Raw genomic sequence first — 25,411 nt, 5'->3', positions numbered from 1 at the left:
AGTGCTCAACTGGGTAGATATCCTGTTAGGCTGGAAAAGGTTTTAAATGTCCCCAGTTTATGGACCTCCTCTCATTGCCTCCTGTGAGGAGCTGTTTTTTTTTTCATGGCTTGGAGTGGTTGTTCTGTGTTCCATTCCTTTTAGGCATAAGTTTTTGTTTTGCCTCTCTTCTGTTCCAGTGCAGACATTCCACGTTGCTCAGCGGGGATCCTGGAAACTACTGGACACTTATTTATGGAAACATCCCTGGATTTTGGAGGACTTCTTTCTTAGGGCCGGTTCACACCGGTCCCACATACACTCCGACTTCAAGAGCACAAGTCGCATGACATGTCAAAATGAATAGTTCCCTATGAGAGCCATCTTAACTGGTCCAACTTGTGTCGGTCTGACTTTGAAAAAGGTTCCTGCACTATTTTGGTCTGACTTGGGCACAATTTCAACCCATTGATTTGAATGTAAGTAGCATCCAAGTCGGAGCATCATCTTAACTGATCCGACTTGAGGCATGCAACTTGTCCTTTGAGGATCTTGAAGGGGAACCTCCCCTTCGGTCTGGTATGGATTTTGAGGAGAAACCCCACGCCAAAAAATGTAAAAAAAAAAAAATAGTGTGGGGTCCCCCCCAGGATCCATACCAGACCCTTATCCGAGCATGTAGCCTGGCAGGTCAGGATGAACGAGTGCCCCCGCCTTCCTGGATCATACCAGGCCACATGCCATCAACAGTTTGGGGGGGGGCCCATGCCGGTTTTTTTTTTCGGCATGAGGTTTCCCCTCAAAATCCATACCAGACTCAAAGGGCCTGGTATGGTCAGATCAAAGTCGGATCTCGTTCATTGAAGTCACATGGAAGTCGGACATGTAGTCGCAGTGTAAAGTTGGATTGGAAGTCGTCCGACTTCCATGTTGGAGTAGTGTGAACCTGGCCTTACTCACAAGGACTATTGCATTCTTCTGCATGGGCTATGATGCGTCGGATGATTAAACTAATCTTGTGGAATGTAAGGGGAATGAATGACTCCCTTAATAGGCAATTCGTATTTTATTATGTCAACATTTTTAAACCTTCCTGACCTGCCTATAGGAGACGCATGCCACCAAAGTCACTCTGTACCTCCTTAAATGTAGATTTGTTCAACCTGCCTTTCACTCAGTGTACACCTCCTATTCTGGGGGAGGGGTGTCTCTATTGTAGTCCAATGAGGTATTGCGTTCACCTGCGAGCAGATTTCAGTGGACAAACTTGGCAGATATATTGTTTTGCATTTCAGAATCTGTGACCTTGAATTGGTTCTTGCGAATATTTACGTCAACCCCCCCCCCCCCCCAAAACACACACCACACACACACACATACACACACACACATGCACCTTTGAGGTGCTGCGATTACTGGCATCCTTTATTGCTGCTACCTGTTCCTTTTCTTGGACGATTTAAACAATGTTATTAATCTTATTAAGGATAAATTCCTTCCCCCACAATCTCCTCCTGTGAATACTTTAACTTCGCTAGGGAAATTATGGAGATGGGAATGTGGGATTTATGGAGGCTGTTACACCCTAATGAGTCCTGTTACATTCGCTATGGCACAAATCTTTGCCTAGGATACGCCTGGCTTAGGTACCCCTGAACTTCTTCCATACTACAAAATATATCCATTGAACCACGGAGATCTCTGACCAATGACCTTTAGGTATTACAACAGCCCCTGTATACTCTGGCATTTAAACCTCTTTTGGTTGGAGCTCTTTCCAACCCAAGTTTCAGTGGGAACCATTTTTATTATTTAATAATGCTTCAGTTATGCAATGCACAATATGAAATATCTCTGAGGCATCCTTTTTAAACAAATTAGCCATATTAGGTCCACCACCAGAAGAGTGTATGAAATGGGGAAATGTTATATATTTAACATACAGTAGCGTATGAAGTGTGGAGCTGCAAGAAAAATAGAATGTACAGCATAGTGTACATTTTAGAGTTCTGTGCAATATAGAATGTACAGCACAGTGTACAGACTGAAGTGGTGTGTGGTAAGGCATATACAGCACAGTATGCGGAAGGGAGCAGTTTGCAGTAAGAAAGGCACATTGTAGAGGGGTGCACAGTATAATATACAGCACAATATGCAGAGTGGAATTATGTGAAATGATACGTGCATAGTACAGTGTACAACACAGTAAGCAACCTACACCAGAGTGGAACAGTGGGTAGTATAATGTAAATTACAGTGTGCAGAATATAGCAAAAAAATGTGCACCATGCTGTGCAATTTGAAGCAGTGTGCGATATAATGTACAGCGTAGTTTTCAGAGTGGAGCAGTGTTTTTTCTATGTAACAATGTGCAGTAAGGATTATACACCAAAGTGTATAGAGTGGAATGGTGTTAAGTATTACATACAGTAGTGTGTAGAGTGAAGTGGTGTGCAGTATAAAGTGCAGAATACAGAAATTTTCAGTAAGCTATATGTACACCACAATGCATATGGTGTAGCAGTGTAGTGTGTAGTATAAAGTACAGCACAATGTGCAAAGTGGAGGTGTATACAGTAGGCTATGTATACTGCAGTGCGCAGAGTGGAGCAGTGTGCAGTGTAATGTACAGAGCAGTGTGCAGATAGGAGTGGTGTACAGCAATGTTTCTCAACAGGTCATGTTTTCAGGCTTTCATTTATTTTGCGCAGGTGATTTGATCAGTTTCACTGCCTTAGTAATTACAGTACCACAGCTGTTTCATCTGAGGGAGATCCTGAAAACATGACCTGTTGGAGGTACTTGAGGACTGGAGTTGAGAAACATTGATGTACAGTAAGGGATGTATATGTGCACAGGGTAGAGCAGTGTAATGTACAGCACAGTGTGCAGATTGGTGTGTTATACAGTAAGTGACGTATACGGCAGTGCACAGAGTGGAGCAGTGTAAAGTAAAGTGTAAAGTACAGCAGTGTGCAGATTGGAGTGTTATACAGTAAGTGATGCATACAACAGTGCACAGAGTGGAGCAGTGTGCAGTGTAATGTACAGCACAGTGTGCAGATTGGAGTGTTATACAGTAAGTGGTATATATTACAGTGCACAGAGTGGTGCAGTGTAATGTACAACAGTGTGCACATTGGAGTGTTATACAGTAAGTGATGTATATGACAGTGCACAGAGTGGAGCAGTGTGCAGTGTAATGTACAGCACAGTGTGCTGATTGAAGGGGTGTACAGTAAGGGATACACACTACTATGCACAAAATGGTGTAGTTTGCCATATAATGTACAGCAAGTTTGCAGACTGGAGGGGTTTGCAGTAAGGATATACAAAAAGGTGTACAGAGTGGAACAGTGTGCAGCATAATATACAGCACAGTGTGCAGTTTGTAGTTGTGTATAGTAAGGGATGTACACAACATATACAGAATGGAGTAGCGTGCAGTTTAATGTACAGCGCAGTGTGCAATAATGAATCTATACCACATTCTTCAGTGAAGCAGTGTGGAGTGCTTTGACATACACAATGTACATTGTACATTGTGCAAACAGGAGAAAGAAACGTGCAACACAGTGTGCAGAAGCAATTTGTGTGGGGATGTTTGTTACTAAGTGTGAATAATATGGTATGACATAACAAGAACAGAACACATTTCTACATTTTGAAAATGCAGAGGGCAATTCTGAAAACTTTGAGGACCCATTTACATAAACATGCGTGTTCCTACAATGCACATATGTGAAAGGGCCCTCAGTGCCTAAGTTTAATGATGCTCATTTGAGTTTGTTCGTTTTTGACAGTCATATCAGTTTACCATTTTAGAGGTAAACATATGAACAATATGCTAATTATACCAAACTCATAGAGGGGGCTATCTAGTAAAGTAAGGATTTGGCCCTAAGTGACCACTCACCCTAGTAGTAAAGGTTTGAGAAAATTCTTCTAAGTGGTTGCCATGAACAACCTTTCTCTCTTATAATATATTTTTTTTAAGAACTACTTGCACGACTACACGAAAATAAAGCAAAAAGTATTATTTCAGAGCCAAACATCTATATTTCACACAAAGGCTAGCAGTGATTCCACTGTATCCCAAACTTACAATACCTCTAAAGCTGCCTGGACACCCTATACAGAAAAAAAAAAGAATGAAAGCGTTCTTTTTACCCGCACTCTTTGCTCTGATCCCAGATCCGAACTTCATTAAGCGTATGAAAATCTCTTTGCTGGAGTGATTCACCATGCGCAAATAAATGCTTTTGGTGGTCTTGATTTTAACCAAGCACTTCACCATAGTGCCTGCCGTTTTGCTAGCTGGACCACGCAGTAGACTCTCCGAGCATTGGCAGAGAATGGCTGTAATGTGCCAGTACTAGAAATGTTTAAAGTTAGGGGGACAGAATGGGAAGGTCACACAAACAAAGCCTGGGATTTAAATGTGAGGATAAAGTGATCTGCGACTCTAATAATAAACACTTGGCAGTAGAAGCCAGCTATGCATCTTTTTTCACTTTCAACAACACACATAAATGTGGTAACAGATAATCTAATCAATAGAGCGTAATTGCAGCACTACCACATTCTTGACAAGCTCTATTTATATTGAGACCTTTTCACACGTTTTAGCTTTCTCTTTGCCTCCACTTTTGTTAAGCATTGTTAGAACCTACTATTACATCTCAGGCTGTTTTGTAGGTGATTAAACATGACTTTAAACTTCAATCTGCAGTCATTCGCCGTTTTCTATAAATGTCAAAAATATTCAGAATTTTGCAACTCTGTAGACCTTGAGGCTTAAGTGCATGAAATATGGAATCCTTAGCAGCATCTCTAGTTTACCAGCACCAAGGTTGGATTCACATGGGCACATAGACCATACGTATGTGCAGAGGACCATGTCTGGGAAGTGCATCTGATGCATTTCTCAGCCCGTCATTAATTTTTACAAGTTAGCCGCATGGAACACTCATCACATCCTGGGCACATAAACGCAACCCTCTGCATGGGTGTGGAAGTCTATGTGCGCCGGTGAATGAAGCCTTAAAGGCTGCAAAGCCACAGGCATAGGTGTATGCACAGGGTGTGCCAGATGTGCCCAGGCACGCCCTAATCAGCACAGATTCCTCCTCTCCTCCCCCGCCTTCCCCACACAGCGCTGCCAGCTTCCCTCCTCTCCTCTCCCACAAGCTGTGGTGCTGGGATGTTTGAGGATGAGTTAGGGAGGGGGGGACCAGTAAATACATAATTTAATAGCCCCTTCCCTTTCTGAATTAACATCATGAGTGACCGGTAGTGTGTGTTTAAGCATTGGGGTGGACACCTTAATGCAATAGGCTGCACACACCTATGGCCACAGGGATGCAAGTGGTCATCTATATTAGTAGGGATTTGGAAGTGGGAAGGGGTCTAAACTACAAATGCTAGTAAATATTTGCATAATAGATCAATGCAAGTTTCAGGGCTCCTGAGGCACACTATAATACTAGTCAGTCTGCATGCAAGCACCTTGGGGTGCATACTTGTAAGATATCCTGCCTGTTTAGTAAAAGTGTGTGGCAAGAGACATACATAGGCTATCACTACTAACCTCTTCTTTTGAAAATGCTAGCTGCAATACTGATGTATTAGCTTTAAACCATTGGTTCCTGCTGCTGTCAATCGCAGCCAGTGAGGCGGGAGCAGGGCTGAGCTGTGCTCTCTGTGTCTTATGGAGAGAGTACGTACGAGTGCCCCCACAGCAAGCGGCTTGCTATTGGGGCACTCGGCAAGGGGGAGGGGCCCAGAGTGCCGGCGGGGGACCCGAGAATAGGAGGATCAGGGCTGCTCTGTGCAATACCACTGCACAGAGCCGGTAAGTCTAACATGTTTATTATTATTTTTTAATTAAAAATATGTTTCCTTTACAATCACTTTATGTTTTCTGTGTCTGAGCCAAAACAAGAAAAGAAACAGGGAACGCAGCTCAGAAGTATTGAAAGCAGACTCACCCAGTTATCTAGCATTACCAGCAATGGTAGTCCATGGTCACTATTAGGTACCCATTGGGGTTGATTTACTAAAACTGGAGTGCCCAAATTCTGGTGCAGCTCTGCATAGAAACCAATCAGCTTCCAGGTTTTATTGTCAAAGCTTAATTGAACAAGCTGAATTTAGAAGATGATTGGCTACCATTCACAGCTGCACCAGATTCTGAATGCTCTAGTCTTAGTAAATATCCCCCACAGTGTTGATTATTAATGAATGATCTGAAGTAATGAATGCACAGCTCCACTATCAGTAAAAGCTTGGAGAATTCAACCACACTTGTACTGGATGCAAACCTTAAGGACTAACAGATCCACAATGCATTAGGTTTAGAGCAGCACACACACAAGCTATAGGCAAGATAAAGTAAGGAGTAAGATTTGACAAGCAGGATGCAGATAGGTCAAGTAACTAAACATATAAAAAGGAAAAAATAAGATTGGAGTTCACAATAAAACACAAAGTTTTTATCAGCGGGTCACAGCAGTTGTAATTTGGAAGCACAGCTAAAGTAGATAGTAATACACATAAAAAGCACCTAGACTCACACAAATGTTTTCTAGGCTGGTATGGATGTCCTTTGCTCAGCTGCAGGCTTGCTGTGGGGGTCTCAGAGAAAAAGTGAAAAAGTCAGGTGCAGCGTTCCTTGGGTTCACATCTCTTTATAGTCTTATGGGAAGCATTTCTAGTTTGAACCTTAACTGGCAAGTACCTAATATGTCTAGAAAGGCAGTTAGAGAAAATGTTCTTGGAGACCTTTAATAATGACCCCAAAACTAAAAATGTATCAACGTACAGTGTGTGAAAGAGTTAACATTACTCTGTTATGATGCAAAATGCCTTTGTCAAATGGTTCTGATAAAGCTGACTCCAAATCTCACATAATAGGGCTAGGGCATTGTTGCCCCGCATTTAGTAAATAAGCTGAGATACAGTGGGGACGGAAAGTATTTAGATCGCCTTAAATTTTTCACTCTTTGTTATATTGCAGCCATTTGCTAAAATCATTTAAGTTCATTTTTTTCCTCATTAATGTACACAAAGCACCCCATATTGACAGAAAAACACAGAATTGTTGACATTTTTGCGGATTTATTAAAAAAGAAAAACTGAAATATCACATGGTCCTAAGTATTCAGACCCTTTGCTCAGTATTTAGTAGAAGCCCCTTTTGATCTAATACAGCCATGAGTCTTTTTGGGAAAGATGGAACAAGTTTTTCACACCTGGATTTGGGGATCCTCTGCCATTCCTTCTTGCAGATCCTCTCCAGTTCTGTCAGGTTGGATGGTAAACGGTGGACAGCCATTTTTAGGTCTCTCCAGAGATGCTCAATTGGGTTTAAGTCAGGGCTCTGGCTGGGCTATTCAAGAACAGTCACGGAGTTGTTTTGAAGCCACTCCTTTGTTATTTTAGCTGTGTGCTTAGGGTCATTGTCTTGTTGGAAGGTAAACCTTCGGTCCAGTCTGAGGTCCTGAGCACTCTGGAGAAGGTTTTCGTCCAGGATATTCCTGTACTTGGCCACATTCATCTTTCCCTCGATTGCAACCAGTCGTCCTACCCCTGCAGCTGAAATACACCCCCACAGCATGATGCTGCCACCACCATGCTTCACTGTTGGGACTGTATTGGACAGGTGATGACCAATGCCTGTTTTTCTCCACACATACCACTTAGAATTAAGGCCAAAAAGTTCTATCTTGGTCTCATCCGACCAGAGAATCTTATTTCTCACTATCTTGAAGTCCTTCAGGTGTTTTTTTAGCAAACTCCATGCAGGCTTTTATTGCACCGAGGAGAGGCTTCCGTCAGGCCACTCTGCCATAAAGCCCCGACTGGTGGAGGGCTACAGTGATGGTTGACTTTCTACAACTTTCTCCCATCTCCCGACTGCATCTCTGGAGCTCAGTCACAGTGATCTTTGGGTTCTTCTTTACCTCTCTCACCAAGGCTCTTCTCCCCCGATAGCTCAGTTTGGCCGGACGGCCAGCCCTAGGAAGGGTTCTGGTTATCCCAAATGTCTTCCATTTAAGGATTATGGAGGCCTCTGTGCTCTTAGGAACCTTAAGTGCAGCAGAATTTTTTTTTGTAACCTTGGCCAGATCTGTGCCTTGCCACAATTCTGTCTCTGAGCTCTTCAGGCAGTTCCTTTGACCTCATGATTCTCATTTGCTCTGACATGCACTATGAGCTGTAAGGTCTTATATAGACAGGTGTGTGGCTTTCCTAATCAAGTCCAATCAGTATAATCAAACACAGCTGGACTCAAATGAAGGTGTAGAACCATCTCAAGGATGATCAGAAGAAATGGACAGCACCTGAGTTAAATATATGAGTGTCACAGCAAAGGGTCTGAATACTTAGGACCATGTGATATTTCAGTTTTTCTTTTTAATAAATCTGCAAAAATGTCAACAATTCTGTGTTTTTCTGTCAATATGGGGTGTTGTGTGTACATTAATGAGGAAAAAAATGAACTTAAATAATTTTAGCAAATGGCTGCAATATAACAAAGAGTGAAAAATGTAAGGGGGTCTGAATACTTTCTGTCCCTACTGTATGTCTACTTTCATCAGTGCCTTCTCAGAGCTTTACATTTGCAAATTATACCTCAATCTGTAACCCTATTATCCAACTTCATTGCTTGAAAGGTTCCAATCTGAACTCAACCAAAATTTGAGTTTTTGTCGACTACAACTGAAGTACAAATTACTTCCCACTGCAAGTTATAGGAAATCCCTATGGCAGAGACTGGAGTGGGACTAATCAAGCTCTAATGGCTTTCCCTGGGATACCAATTACAAATATCACTTCCCTTAATACATTTTTAGTTACTTGGTGTAATTATGTTCCTGACTTTAAAAAACTGTATTAAACCCAAAAGCAAACATTTATTTTATTGCAGCTTACTAATTCTTGGATGGGATGGCTGCATTAGTTTTCTTTTTTAGGCTTTCCTCTATTTACATCTGGTGATCTGGCCAGTAAAGCCCTGTACACGCAGCCAGAACATCATCCGAAATCAGCCAGTATAGTAGAAACCAGCTGACATTCAACCCGTGTGTACAGGTCCTTGTCCAACAGAAGCTGATCTCACAACCGCCTTCTGTCAAACTAACATGCAGGAAAGCCAGCAGCCAATCAACATCTGATCAGCGCTGGCAGCCAATGACTGTGAGCACTAAACCGATGTGTTCTGGCAGGGCGGGACGGGGAGCAGACCCCCTGTCAGAATACAATAGCACTGCGGGGAGATTGCTGTACCAATATTGCATAGTTAGTACAGTGAGCTCCTTTTTCTGTTTAGCCAGCTGGGCTGAACGAAAAAAAAAAACTTGTGTGCACCTGGCATTAGTCTGTTGTTTTTGAAAAGAACAAGATCTCTTGCAGATGTATCAGTTACAGGGATGAGACAAACCATTCAAAAGTGACAGGGACAATGATCATTTTTATGTAGTCATGTAAAACCTTTCTCCCAAAAAGAAAAGAAAAAAAAACTGTTTGCTGTAACTGTAAATAAAGTATTGGCTGGTGTTCAGCTTAATTTTTTTTATGTATCTAAATTTGACATTCCCCTCCCTCCAGAATAATAATGCTGCTGTCCAAAGGTGCTCCCTGTGTTCCTTCATCCAGAGTAGGGACACTCTAATGCAGGAGGTGTGTTACTGGCCAGATCACCATGGGAAAACAAAGGGGGAAAAAACCTAAAAAAAGTAAATGAATGCAGCCATTACATCGAATGATTGGTAAGCTGCAATAAATTACATTACATTTTGGTTCTGGCCTTAATACCGCTACTGCAAACTCCAAACTTATCTGTAACCTGAACTCCGAACTCACACTTTTTTTCTACTCCAATGAGCTGCAGGGCGGGTCATTCTCCAACCTCACGTGAGTTGCGGGGCAAGGAATGACCTGGCCTGCAGCTTAATGAGGTACAAAAAAGCAGGTGTTTGGGGTTTTGGTTAGAGATGATTTGGGACGACACCCAAGCGCATCTCTATTAATAATAAAGATGTATCTATATTGCTTATAGAAAACTGGTTTCTGTAATAACTACAGTGGCAAACTGGAAAACTAAACTTGGCAATGCACAAGGGAGATCACTATGCTATGTACTTACAATGCATAGAATCCATTTGCTGAGCACTATGATAGGTTTGTGGATTATGTAATTTTCTTAGGAGATTAGAATTCAACCACATACAGTAATATCACCATGAGTCCGCAACAATAAAGTGCCCTGCATGCACTTTACACACCATAATATTATTTTAATTTTATTTTTTTTACAGAAAGTGAAGACCAAACATAGAAATGTGTTTTTTTTTTTTAATTTTAAAGAATGCTTGTTCTGTAATGTATGCCTAGTTAAATAAACTTATAAAACCAGCTGATTTGATTTCCTGGCTTGCAGACTTGGTCAGAATATGCCTGACTTCAAATATAGACTAGTGCCTGATATTCTGAAAACTGGCATAATCTTTGCACATGGGACTGTAAAATAGGTACAGGTATCAATACAAAAAGCGCTCTTGTATACACATATAAAATATGGGTCTTACATAGCTTCATAGGTTTAAGGCTGGGTTCACACTGGTCCGACAAACGCTCCGACATTGGGAGCTCATGTCGCATGACGTGTGAAATTTAATGTTTCCCTATGGGAGCCGTCCTAACTGGTCCGACACAAGTCGTTCCGACTTTAGAAATGCTCCCTGTACTACTTTGGTCCGACTTTGATCCTACTTCAGCCTATTGACTATCATTGAAGTCGGATCAAAGTCGGATTGCCGTCTTGCATGATCCGACTTCGGCACGCGACTTGTGCTCAGATGTTCTTGAGGGGGAACTCCGCGCCAAATTTTAAATAAAAAACCGGCATGGGTTCCCCCTCCAGGAGCATACCAGGCCCTTGGGTCTGGTATGGACCTTGAGGGGAACCCCTTACGCCAAAAAAACGGCGTGGGGGGTCGCCCCCAATCCATACCAGACCCTTATCCGAGCACGCAGCCCGGCCGGACAGGAATGGGGGTGGGGACGAGCGAGCGCCCCCCCCCCTCCTGAACCGTACCAGGCCGCATGCCCTCAACATGGGGGGTGGTGCCTTGGGGGAGGAGGCGCGCTGCGGCCCCCCCACCCTAAAGCACCTTGTCCCCATGTTGATGAGGACAAGGGCCTCTTCCCGACAACCCTGGCCGTTGGTTGTCGGGGTCTGCGGGCGGGGGCTTATCGGAATCCGGGAGCCCCCTTTAATAAGGGGGCCCCCAGATCCCGGCCCCCCACCCTATGTGAATGAGTATGGGGTACATCGTACCCCTACCCATTCACCTAGGGAAAAAGTGTCAATTAAAAAAAAACACTACACAGATTTTTAAAGTAATTTATTAGACAGCTCCGGGGGTCTTCTTCCGACTTCGGGGGTCTCTCCGGTTCTTCTCCGCGCTCTCCGGGTCTTCTGCCGGGCTCCTCCGCTATTTTCTGCTCTTTTGCTATAGCGGAGGAGCCCGGTCTGCTGCCTTCTTCTCTTCGGGGGTCTCTCCGGTTCTTCTCCGCGCTCTCCGGACCTTCTGCCGGGCTCCTCCGCTCTCTTCTGCTCTTTTGCCGCTCTTTTGCTATAGCGAAGGAGCCCGGTCTTCAATCTTCTGCCTTCTGCTCTCTTCTCCTGATGTTGACACGACGCTCTCTGGGGCTGGAATGCACTCTGAGCGCTCCGCTCTGACTTATATAGGTGGTGACCACGCCCCCTTATGCCGTCACAGTCCCTGGGCATGCTGGGACTGTGACGTTTTAGGGGGCGTGGTCATCACCCGATGACCACGCCCCCTTATGCCGTCACAGTCCCAGCATGCCCAGAGACTGTGACGGCATAAGGGGGCGGGGTCACCGCCTATATAAGTCAGAGCAGAGCGCACAGAGATCATTCCAGCCGGGGAGAGCGTCGTGTCAACATCGGAAGAAGCGATGAAGAGAAGAAGCGGCGAGACAGCGGCGACAAGACAGCGGCAGCAGACCGGGCCCCTCGCTGGCAATAGAGCTGGAAGAAGATAGCGGCGGGGCCCGGGAGAAGAGGCGGAACACCGGGAGAAGTCGGAAGAAGATACCGGAGCTGCCCAATAAATTAATTTTGAAACCTGTGTACTGTGTTTTTTTTTATTGACACTTCCCTAGGTGAATGGGTAGGGGTACCATGTACCCCATACTCATTCACATAGGGTGGGGGGGCCGGGATCTGGGGGCCCCCTTATTAAAGGGGGCTCCTGGATTCCGATAAGCCCTCCGCCCGCAGACCCCGACAACCAACGGCCAGGGTTGTCGGGAAGAGGCCCTTGTCCTCATCAACATGGGGACAAGGTGCTTTGGGGTGGGGGGCCGCAGCGTGCCCCCTCCCCCAAGGCACCAACCCCCCATGTTGAGGGCATGCGGCCTGGTACGGTTCAGGAGGGGGGGGGGGGGGCGCTCGCTCGTCCCCACCCCCATTTCTGTCCGGCCGGGCTGCGTGCTCGGATAAGGGTCTGGTATGGATTGGGGGGGACCCCCACGCCGTTTTTATCGGCGTAGGGGGTTCCCCTTAAGGTCCATACCAGACCCAAGGGCCTGGTATGCTCTTGGAGGGGGAACCCATGCCAGTTTTTTATTTAAAATTTGGCGCGGAGTTCCCCCTAAAGATTCATACCAAACACAGTGCCGGGCATTGGCGGGGATCCAAGTCGGATCCCCGTTCATTGAAAGTCGGACACATGCCGGCTTCATGTCGCAGGGCAAAGTCGGATCCAAAGTAGGACGGCTGTCGTGTCGCACCAGTGTGAACCCAGCCTCAATGAGAATTTGACTTAACAATATTACCTACAGCTGATGTGCAAAATACTTACCTAATCTAGTGCTGGCAGAAGATAGAAGGCACCTGTATATCAGTGTCAGTGTGAATATCCTCAGTGGTGTCACAAGGGGGGGGGGGCTTGGCCCCACCAACATTATACTGTGCCCCCCAATTAAAACACCTTTTTTTGTGTAGCGGGAGCTAATGCTGGGTGCTGACCCCTCCCCCCTTGCATATTCCATCAGCCGCTGCTGCCACAGGACACAGGGCAGCGGCACCAAAACTGACAGGCTCTGTGAAGGGACACAGACAGAGCCGCAGCTGCGGGGGATTTTCACCCCTTCTTCTCCTCCTTGAGCTGAGCAGCTCTCATTCACCCGGACCAGCAATGCCCGCTCCTATTGGCTACATTTAGGGCCAATGGCTGGGACAGCTAGAGGATTGTGGGACATGAAGTCCCGGATACCAGCGGGCCCAGGACGATTCCCTGAGAGTTCACTGCAGCCCCCAACATGCCGAGCGGAAGGGGACAGGGGACTGTGTGAGGAGAAGAGGGACCACAAGGCTGTTGGGTGAAGGGAACGAGAGAGAAAATGCCATGGGGATGGGAATGAAGGCTTCCATAGAAGGAAAGGACCGTATTACTGGCTGCATACATCCTGTCCTCCCCTCCACCTGGCTGCATCCACCCTGTCCTCCGCTCCACCTGGCTGCATCCACCCTGTCCTGCCCTCCACCTGGCTGCTCCACCCTGACCTCCCCTCCACCTGGCTGCTCCACCATGTCCTCCCCTCCACCTGGCTGCACCCTGACCTCCCCTCCACCTGGCTGCATCCACTCTGTCCTCCCCTCCACGTGGCTGCATCCACCCTGTCCTCCACCTGGCTGCATCCACTCTGTCCTTCACCTGGCTGCATCCACCCTGTCCTCCCCTCCACCTGGCTGCATCCACCCTGTCCTCCCCTCTACCTGGCTGCTCCACCCTGTCCTGCCCTCCACCTGGCTGCTCCACCCTGACCTCCCCTCCACCTGACTGCTCCACCATGTCCTCCCCTCCACCTGGCTGCACCCTGACCTCCCCTCCACCTGGCTGCATCCACTCTGTCCTCCCCTCCACGTGGCTGCATCCACCCTGTCCTCCACCTGGCTGCATCCACTCTGTCCTTCACCTGGCTGCATCCACCCTGTCCTCCCCTCCACCTGGCTGCATCCACCCTGTCCTCCCCTCCACCTGGCTGCTCCACCCTGTCCTCCCCTCCACCTGGCCGCTCCACCCTGTCCTCCCCTCCACCTGGCTGCATCCACTCTATCCTGCTCTCCACCTGGCTGCATCCACCCTGTCCTCGACCTGGCTGCATCCACTCTGTCCTCCACCTGGCTTAATCTACTCTGTCCTCCCCTCCACCTGGTTGCATCCACCCTGTCCTCCCCTCCACCTGGCTACATCCACCCTGTCCTCCCCTCTACCTGGCTGCATCCACCCTGTCCTCCCCTCCACCTGGCTACTCCACCCTGTCCTCCCCTCCACCTGGCTGCATCCACTCTGTCCTACCCTCCACCTGGCTGCATCCACTCTGTCCGACCCTCCACCTGGCTGCATCCACTCTGTCCTACCCTTCACCTGGCTGCTCCACCCTGCCCTCCCCTCCACCTGGCTGCATCCAATCTGTCCTACCCTCCACCTGGCTGCATCCACCCTGTCCTGCCCTCCACCTGGCTGCTCCACCCTGTCCTCCCCTCCACCTGGCTGCTCCACCCTGTCCTCCCCTCCACCTGGCCGCTCCACCCTGTCCTCCCCTCCACCTGGCTGCACCCTGTCCTCCCCTCCACCTGGCTGCATCCACTCTATCCTGCTCTCCACCTGGCTGCATCCACCCTGTCCTCGACCTGGCTGCATCCACTCTGTCCTCCACCTGGCTTAATCCACTCTGTCCTCCCCTCCACCTGGCTGCATCCACCCTGTCCTCCCCTTCACCTGGCTACATCCCCCCTGTCCTCCCCTCTACCTGGCTGCATCCACCTTGTCCTCCCCTCCACCTGGCTGCATCCACTCTGTCCTACCCTCCACCTGGCTGCATCCACTCTGTCCGACCCTCCACCTGGCTGCATCCACTCTGTCCTACCCTCCACCTGGCTGCATCCACTCTGCCCTACCCTTCACCTGGCCGCTCCACCCTGTCCTCCCCTCCACCCGGCTACACCCTGTCCTCCCCTCCACCTGGCTGCACCCTGTCCTCCCCTCCACCTGGCTGCATCCACTCTATCCTGCTCTCCACCTGGCTGCATCCACCCTGTCCTCGACCTGGCTGCATCCACTCTGTCCTCCGCCTGGCTTAATCCACTCTGTCCTCCCCTCCACCTGGCTGCATCCACCCTGTCCTCCCCTTCACCTGGCAAAATCCCCCCTGTCCTCCCCTCTACCTGGCTGCATCCACCCTGTCCTCCCCTCCACCTGGCTGCATCCACTCTGTCCTACCCTCCACCTGGCTGCATCCACTCTGTCCTACCCTCCACCTGGCTGCATCCACTCTGTCCTACCCTTCACCTGGCTGCTCCACCCTGTCCTCCCCTCCACCTGGCTGCATCCACTCTGTCCTACCCTCCACCTGGCTGCATCCACCCTGTCCTGCCCTCCACCTGGCTGCTCCACCCTGTCCTCCCCTCCACCTGGCTGCTCCACCATGTCCTCCCCTCCACCTGGCTGCACCCTGTCCTCCCTTCCACCTGGCTGCTCCACCCTGTCCTACCCTCCACCTGGCTGCATCCACTCTGTCCTACCCTCCACCTGGCTGCATCCACCCTGTCCTACCCTCTACCTGGCTGCATCCACCAAGGTGGGGGAGCAATGGGGATCAAGGCTTCCATAGAAGGACAGGACCGTATCACTGGCTGCATATATCCTGTCCTTACCTCCACCTGGCTGCATCCACCCTGTCCTCCCCTCCACCTGGCTGCATCCATCCTGTCCTGCCCTCCACCTGGCTGCATCCACCCTGTCCTGCCCTCCACCTGGCTGCATCCACCCTGTCCTCCCCTCCACCTGGCTGCTCCACCCTGTCCTCCCCTCCACCTGGCTGCTCCACCATGTCCTCCCCTCCACCTGGCTGCACCCTGTCCTTCCCTTCTTCTGGCTGCATCCACCCTGTCCTCCCCTCCATCTGGCTGCATCCACCCTGTCCTCCCCTCCACCTGGCTGCATCCACTCTGTCCTACCCTCCACCTGGCTGCATCCACTCTGTCCTACCCTCCACCTGGCTGCATCCACTCTGTCCTACCCTCCACCTAGCTGCAACCACCAAGGTGGGGGGAGCGATGGGGATGAAGGCTTCCATAGAAGGACAGGACCGTATCACTGGCTGCATACACCCTGCCCTCCCCTCCATCTGGCTGCATCCCCCCTGTTCTCCCCTCCAACTGGCTGCATCCAACCTGTCCTGCCTTCCACCTGGCTGCATCCACCCTGTCCGCCCTCCACCTGGCTGCATCCACCCTGTCCTGCCCTCCACCTGGCTGCATCGACCCTGTCCTGCCCTCCATCTGGCTGCAACCACCAAGGTGGGGGGAGCGATGGGGATGGGGATGAAGGCTTCCATAGAAGGACAGAACCGTATCACTGGCTGCATACATCCTGTCCTCCCCTCCACCTGGCTGCATCCACCCTGTCCTCCCCTCCACCTGGCTGCATCCACCCTGTCCTAACCTCCACCTGGCTGCATCCACCCTGTCCTAACCTCCACCTGGCTGCATCCACCCTGTCCTGCCCTCCACCTGGCTGCTCCACCATGTCCTACCCTCCACCTGGCTGCACCCTGTCCTCCCAGCCACCTGGCTGCTCCACCCTGTCCTCCCCTTCACCTGGCTGCATCAACCCTGTCCTCCCCTCCACCTGGCTGCATCCACTCTGTCCTCCCCTCTACCTGGGTGCATCCACCCTGTCCTCCACCTGGCTGCATCCACCCTGTCCTCCCCTCCACCTGGCTGCTCCACCCTGTCCTCCCCTCCACCTGGCTGCTCCACCCTGTCCTGCCCTCCTCGTGGCTGCATCCACTCTGTCCTCCCCTCCACCTGGCTGCATCCACCCTGTCCTCCACCTGGCTGCATCCACTCTGTCCTCCCCTCCACCTGGCTGCATCCACTCTGTCCAACCCTCCACCTGGCTGCAACCACCAACACTTTTTCAAGACACTGTATTTATATACGTGCGTGTGTGTGTGTGTGTGTGTATATATATATATATATATATATATATAAAATTGTGTTTTATAGTTGGACCCCCTAATTTGTCTCTGTCTCCCCATGTACCCCCCCTAAATATGAAAGCTGGAGAAGCCACTGAATACCCTGACTACCCAGAGTTCTTAATTGTTCTTTTTAAAAGAAACTTCTTAAGTCAGATGGCTTAGGTGCCTGGACCTACCCTTTCTCACATGCTAAGCCTCACTATTTGCTATTCAGACTGCCCATCAAAGTAATGGACAAACAGTACGGCTTAGGTGGGAGGGGCTTTAACAGATTTAAATATGACACCAGAAAAATATGGAAGTAATTCTGCAGCTTCCTTTGCCCAAAGGAACAGAGTAGGCTGTGCAATGGAAGGTGGGTTGAACATTTTAGGCTTGTTGGTACAGCTCATACAAGAGGAACTACCTCAAGTTATAGCACTCTGAACTGAACTATTCCTACAGTCAATTAATTTGAGATTAGGAGCATCTCCTTATTTAAATAACGTTATTAATCCTTCCCAGATCAGAAATAATTGATGCCTAGATGTCCAGGCTGAATGTAGCAACAACTCTATGAAGTAATTCCCACCATTCTTCCCCATGCTTAGTCTCCATTCATCAAATGTACTGTATTCTGCGAGAGCTAGGCACACTGCCATTTTTTGACCTATCTGATTTTCATGTTATGATCTGCACAAGTTTTCGATTAAAGCTTTCTACGACTTGCATGACGTCATTTGGATTAAATCACTGGGGTTGATTTACTAAAACTGGAGAGTGCAAAATCTGCTGCAGCTCTGCATATAAACCAATCAGCTTCCAGCATTTTTTTTGTCAAAGCTTGACTGAACAAGCTGAAGTTAAGAGCTTATTGGGTTCTATGCAGAGCTGCACCAGATTTTACACTTTCCACTTTTAGTAAATTAACCCCACTGTCTGCCAAGCTACTGAAACTACTGAAACTGTGATAGTGATCACGCTTTCAGTGCTTAGATTGCTTAAGCAGAACATATACAGAATATATTGTGTATATATATATATATATATATATATATATATATATATATATATATATATATATATATATATATATATATTTTTTTTTTTTTTTTTTAATATCATTTTTATTAGTGCAGTTGTATCTGACAGCTGAACTATTAAACACAAGGCACTATTCATCTATTCAGTGTTCATCTATTCAGGTGTTCGGCTTTCAATCTGTCAAGCTTGTGATTGCTATGTCACAGCTGATAGACACAGTGATCACATGATCAGCAACCACTCCGATTTGTTCCTGATTATCGGGATTTACTAGAAAATGATTGGTGTATTAAAATGAATGGAACAGCAACATGTTCAGTGAATATTCACAAAGCAAAGAGCCTCTATTTCTTCAGTATATCAACCCCAATATGTACACGGGGGCATCCATATTACATGTTACATATGCAGCCTCTACTTTATCCTGCTGTCCTGCAGCACAATGACTGTGCTATAGTGTTTCTCCCTCTCTGCTACTTAGTCAGACTGACTAAAAGAAGTAGGCTGTCTGGGTGGCTAATAAATATTATTTTGATGGTCTGAAGGACCACTATAGGGATAACCTACAAATCTGTATATTAAATAAAAATGTCAAACTATAACAAGCATGAAATATATTAAAGTTGCACCAAGAACTATTTTTAGGTAAATATTACAGTAATAACTCCAGATTAAAAATACTATCTATTTTTCCTTAGTGTGTATAGCCACAAGAATCATGCAGATTGTCCTAGTTTGTGCATTTTTATTAAAGAAAGTATAAGATTTAAGAATTTCTCTCTTGAAGATTATGTGAAATATGGTGTTATAATTGTTTTACTAAAGAAAACACTCGAGAGGGCAGCTGTATCAAACACACAGCAGATGCAGCTGCTAAATTCTCTTCTCTGTGGCATAAACAGACATTTTTCACACAATCAATACATAATCGCGTGCATCTCGAGAAATATTAAGAGCCCTCCACTGACCAATGTCTAGTGATTGAACTACAAAAGGGTCTGCACTTTTTTAAATTATTTTAATTGCTCAGAGTATTTAGCATGTCTACGTGCAATTTGCATAAAGTGGCTCTACAAATGAGTGGCACTTTACATAACATAACATCCAGTTCACATCATCTGCATCAGGATTCTCCTAACCACAATAAAAAAGAAAAAGAAAAAAATGAAACACTATGCCCTTATAAGAAGGGCTGTGCTATGCATACGATGAGAATATGGAGTATCTGCCTCTGGGTTTATGGGCATATGAACCAATGAATCTGAAGCTCCATCATATTATGTAAAGCCACACATTATATTATTTTTTTTCAATAGAAGGAAAGTACCGGTACAATTAACACAGAGAGATCATGAATATTTAAATATCGATTTACCTTCTTCAGTTGGTGCTGCTTCCTCTTCATCCTCCTCACTTGGAGATGGTATGAGAGGCTGCAATGGTTCCATGTTGATGATTAGCTGCTTGTTTAAGGAGTAAGAGCTGCGACTGTGGGGTATTAATGACCTAAATGGCAAAAAATGGAAAATAACAGGTTAGTAAAGCTGGCCAATTTTGTATTCAATTTCCTTTAGATTTACCTTTAACTATGTAGTGCAAAGGCCTTCCTGACTGCATATAAATTGAAAGTGTTTAGGTTTGGTTTATAGTTTTGGTAAATTGAAAGTAAAATTGTACAAGAAAATTGTATAATGTATAGCCAGCCTAATGCCCCGTACACACGGTCGGATTTTCCGACGGAAAATGTGTGATAGGACCTTGTTGTCGGAAATTCCAACTGTGTGTAGGCTCCATCACACATTTGCCATCGGATTTTCCGACACAAAAGTTTGGATATAAAATTTTCCGGCAACAAAATCCGTTGTCGGAAATTCCGATCGTGTGTACACAAATCCGACGGACAAAGTGTCACGCATGCTCAGAATAAATAAAGAAATTAAAGCTATTGGCCACTGCCCTGTTTATAGTCCCGATGTATGTGTTTTACGTCACCGCGTTTAGAACGATTGGATTTTCCGACAACTTTGTGTGACCGTGTGTATGCAAGACAAATTTGAGCCAACATCCGTCTGAAAAAATCCATGGATTTTGTTGTCGGAATGTCCGAACAAAGTCCGACCGTGTGTATGGGGCATAAGTGTGTAAGGAAGTAGGAATGTGTATATGCATGACAAAAGCCATATTTCCAATATAATATGTAAAATAACAGCAATGTTCCACTTATCCTTTAATACAGAAATAAAAAATGGTTTATAAAACCCACTTTCCTTTATAAGGTCTACCAACCCATATCACCATGACAAATAGTTGTGTTACCAATATTGTGTCTATTCAGTGACAAAAGCTCTCAGCCCAACCTGAAAATATTACAAAAAAGGCTTGTTGTTACTTATTTTTTCACCGTGAAAACTGTACCTCCTGTTTGTAACAAGATATTAACCCTTAAGGCTCTTTTTGTGTACCAATTAGCAGACACAGCTGTGCCAAGACCGCACGCCCTGCGCGCTCCCAGCACAGTTACTGACGGCTAACAGAAAGCTCCCAATCGCAAGAAGCGATCAGGAACTTTACGATCATGTGACTGCCACAACAGCAGATCACGGCGGTCATGTGATCATAAACCCCCTATTGCTTCCCGGCATCTGAGTTCCCTTTAAAAAGCCAGGAGGCACCAGTGTAAAACATATTCCCATCTGACACCATACCAGAATAGACCCTGCAGTCAGGGTACTGGAATGTCTGCTGAATGGTATCAGTAACAGAACATAGATGCAATGGGGTTGAATTACTAAAACTGGAGAGTGCAAAATCTGACGCAACTCTGCAGAGAAACCAGTCAGCTTCCAGGTTTTATTGTCAAAGCTTAAAGTGCTTGTTACCCCAGCATTACATATTCCTGATATGTGCCTGCTGTACCATGTACTTGTATGAAAAAGTATCCCGTTCTCTTTGTATTGCTTCCTTTTTGTGAAATGCCTGATGTTCCCGCCAGTCTCTCTGCTTTCCTATTAAAAACTGACCACACTAAGCAAGAGAATACACCATTGTCAGTTTTCTAGCTATGCTGGGAATTCAGTGTGCTCTCCTCCAATGACCAGACTTGTTCTGACACGCCCCCGCTGCACAGATATTTACTGGAAAGCTCAGTGTATTGCTGCTTCTCCTCCTCCAGCTCTTAAGTAGCAAAGCATACCTCACAACTTTTTGAGATGGGAATGAGGGACACCTATTAGCAAAAGTATGTAGGCATAGAACACACCCCTTGCCACGCCCCCTTAAAGGAGAATTGTACAAAAAACAAGATTGGTTAAACTCACAAGTGCTTTTTTTTACCACCACTATTCCTTTATATTGGCTTTTGGAATTTACAAATGCAGCAATTTAGAAATCTGATGAAAGGTTTAGTGCTGGAAAAATCTTTTTGATAGATAAAAAGTGCATTTTATATATAACTATACAGATCAGATCAAAATGAGGGATAAATGAGGAGGAATGAGAGACAAAGGGGCATTGCTTCAAATCAGGGACAGTCCCTCTAAATCAGGGAAAGTTGGAAGCTATGGCAAAGAACAGAGGGAATGTGATCACTTATAAAAAGGGGAAAAAAGGTATTAATATGGTTTTTTTTGTATATTCATTCACAAATGTTTTGCCTTTCATTTCTATTTTAAACGGAATGGGTTGTTTTACAAGGTGATGGCTTGCAATCACTTTAACTGAACAAGCTGAAGTTAGAAGCTGATTGGCTACCATGCACGGCTGTACCAGATTTTTTACTCTCCAGTTTTAGTAAATCAAACCCAATATCTCTTCAGTACACCCACAAGTGGGCCACGCAGTGCCCATTCTTCAGACATTCAATGAATGATCACATGTGTAATGATAGGACCCTGCGTGACCTGATACACTGCATTTCTATGTGATCTTCAAAAAAAACCCTTTTGTGCAACAAGCTTGTGGTTGTGCTGATGATATATTGTATCTTATTTGCAACAGACTCTGATGTGCATTAGAGGTAGGTATTTAAATATGTTTGAATTTACCTGTGGACTTCTGGAGGATCCCTTTGAATTTTTGAACTGGCTTCAACAACTTCTTTTGCAACTTTTCCACTGATTTGGAAGAAAATAAAATAAAACATTGAATTAATTTTCAATCTACATACAGTATATCTTTGATAATAACTTACTTATTGTCAGGAAACGTTTCCCCTGCTGGGGGCACTGTCAGATCTATGGGTCGCAATACTGGTGTCCACCAGCAGGTGTCTCCCAGCAGTCTGGAGCCGACATCATCTCCTGCAATCAGGCGTCACCTGAGACTAATTGCCGGAGGTGTGTATATACCTGGCAGATGCTCACACATTTGCCTTGGAATTGTTCCTTGAGCCCTGACCTGTGTTTGCTAGCCTGTGATCCTGTATCCTGATCCCGACCCCATATCCTGTTATCCTGTGACCCTGTATCCTTTCCTGGACCCCTGCCCTGCAGCCTGATTCCTTCCACCTGGTCCCCCTGTCTCCTGTTACCCTATCCTTGTCTGGTCTTGTTCCCAAACCAATCTGCTTGATCTCCTGTGTATGACCCTGGCTTGTTTATGATTCCAATTACATCTTACTTCTGTATATACTTTTGGTTTAGGCAGTTATTTATTGTGTGTCACTGGGGTTGGTTGCTGGTTAATCACTGTTTGTCATATTGGAGGTACGTTTACTTTTATAGATTTACTTTCCTTATAATAAATTATATTATTTTGACTTTACACGTGTTTGGTTCACTCTGTTGCAGTCCACACAATTCTGGTTGCACCAGTCCATGACATTTATATACAGTATACAAGGTATATATATATACTTCTATGGTTTCAAATAAGTGATCCATACTAACACCTGCCTTCAGGGCTGCTGTTAGAAATCATGGGCCCCTTACAGCCTACCTTTTAAGGGCCCCCCGTAAATATCAAAACAATATTGTTACTAAAAAGAAATCATTATTAGCAGACAGAAACATAAAATAACTTAAAACTATTTCTGCTAAATCTAAAAGATACAACTGCATTGAATTAATAAATAAAGTCCTGTGTGTATATGAAGTCTTGGGGCTCAGACACATGGGTGATGTGGCCTGTACAGTGTGATTCAGTGTTTTTGTTTTTATATGGCTGGAGCTGTGTGCAGGTAGCCTGTGTAGTGTGTTCACTGTTCTGTGTGCAGTTTAAATTAAAAAAAAGATAAGAAGTGTGAGAAGAGCGAGGGGAAGTCATGCCTCGATCAGTGTGTTCAGTGCCTAATCTGCACACAGGATGGGAGAACACACTGATGATGATGACTTCTGCAGCCGGCATTACATGTGACATGTTAGTGACAATGATCAGCTGTTTCTATAGCGCTAGTTGTGCAGAGTCCACTGTGGGCACTGAGTGACCTGTTGGATGTAAATGCGATCATACCTTCCCCATACTCAGGTATGGCAGATCCTCTCCATCCAGCCCTGCTTTAGCCATTAGATTCTTCTGATCAAATGTGGCGGGCTACATAAGGGGAGGGTTACAGAGGAAAGCTGATTGGCTAAAGAGGTGGTGGGAGGCGGAGCAATTTATCAGCAGCTACTCCCTCCCACTCAGATAAGCAGCATTATTAATTTGTTACACTGGTGTGTGCCTCCCCCTCCACCATCTGAAAGCCATGCAGGGCACTGCTTTGCATTTGCAACCGCCCGCCTGCTGCACCCCTCACTGTCCGGGCCCCCCTGTTTCCCTGGGCCCCTACAGGAGGATCAGTGGTCCCCCCCTATCAGCGGCCCTGCCTGCCTTGTTAACGCTTAGTATAAATTAGAATAAGCAGTGAATATATTTAGACAATGACCGCTGTCCATGTAAGAATTGTCCTAAACACAACACCATTCTCACACTCAGATGCTGGTCACTGTAAGTAGCCAATGATTATGAAATACTCTTTAGCTGCAAAACAGGAAACAGCAATACTTACTGGGTTGTCTACAATAGTGTAAAAACCTCTTTAAACAGCAACTCTGGGATACTTACAAATCATCTGTTGCAGTGGGGCTGTGCCCGCACTGCAAGGTTACCTTTTTGTTTAGTCTAGGGGAGATTTTCTGCACTGTAACTTACCTGATCCTCTGCTCCTCCAGCAGACGCGCTCCCCTATACTCTGGCAGTGAACTGTCCCTTGGCATCATCATGTCCAGTGCAGGGCTATGCACCCTGCATTGGTCTTGATTACATCAGAGCCTTAGACTGTTGGGGCATTGGGGGAAAACGTTGCCGGGACTGATCCAGCAGCACAGAGGAGAATTGGAAAAGTACATAGTCTTTTCTTGTCCCCTAGACCTAAATGAGCAAATAACACCTGCACTGTGGTGCAGCCCCATTGCAAAGTATAATTTTTATGTTTCCCGGAGTTAGGCTTTAACTATGTAAGTGTCAATATATATTAAGTGAGTTATCCTTATTAAAGTCTTAGATGTTCTGTTAAGCTGGCCATAGCTGGTCGAAATCCGTCTGGTTCAGCAGAAACAAATTTTAATCTACTGTACTTATGGCCATTCCTAATTGATACAGCCACTTCTGTTGAATGAGAATGTTGGAAAATTTTCATTCAATCAGCAGCTGCAGTCAATCGACTGCAGCGCTGATCAGTGTATTCTGACAGAAGAAGAGTCCCCGCTGTCTCCCTTGTGTGGTTGGAAAAATCTGTTTATTTTTTTCAACCCATCTATGGGCCTTAGTGTTGCTTGAATTCGATAACCTTACCTCAAGAACACCAAGAACACCAACCCTAAAAGTCCCAATACAGACTAGAGATGAAGGATCTATCTGTCTTCAATGTCCATATGCCACAACACAGCAACCGCATTAAATGGATGCCTACTTTCCAGCGCACACCTTTTTCTTTGGAGAAAAAGGAGTGATCCTTCAAAAACTTCAGGGATATTCATCATCTACAAGCAATAATAATTTACTTTCACATGTTAACACAATCAATACTCAGAAAAAGGGACATATATGGGTAGATCGCCAAAATACTGTAAATACATATGAACAAGTTTACCTTTCAAAAATATGTCAATATTTTCACCTTTCCCACACTGCATAACCATTTCCTGTTTCATCTCCATCACACTGCTGATTTATTGTCCAGTGAGCAGGCAGATGACACAGAAAGCTGCAAAGCTGAAACAGGAAATAATGGTTCCCCCTGACTGGTTGTGTGACTCAGAGGAGTAGCAAAAAACAATCTGCTGCCATCTAGTGACCAGATTGTAATTTGCACTCTTGCCAAGCAACCATTCTCTGATGTGTA

At 46.0% G+C, this 25,411-nt stretch overlaps 1 protein-coding gene across 1 annotated transcript in view; it reads right to left on the bottom strand.

Moving 5' to 3' along the window:
- Positions 1–25,411, bottom strand: part of FRMD3 (FERM domain containing 3) — a 340,642-nt gene that overhangs the window by 24,451 nt on the left and 290,780 nt on the right. Inside the window, exons 12-13 of the mRNA XM_073633722.1 lie at positions 22,134–22,202; positions 19,466–19,596 (exon numbers count right to left, since the gene is read on the bottom strand). Coding sequence (XP_073489823.1) covers positions 19,466–19,596; positions 22,134–22,202 — 200 coding nt within the window. The remainder of the gene's footprint in view (positions 1–19,465; positions 19,597–22,133; positions 22,203–25,411) is intronic.

The sequence above is a fragment of the Aquarana catesbeiana genome, linkage group LG01 (assembly GCF_042186555.1).
Source record: "Aquarana catesbeiana isolate 2022-GZ linkage group LG01, ASM4218655v1, whole genome shotgun sequence".
Classification (NCBI taxonomy): domain Eukaryota; kingdom Metazoa; phylum Chordata; class Amphibia; order Anura; family Ranidae; genus Aquarana; species Aquarana catesbeiana.
Note: the sequence above shows the minus strand (reverse complement) of the source record. Positions and strands in the feature narration are given on the sequence as shown.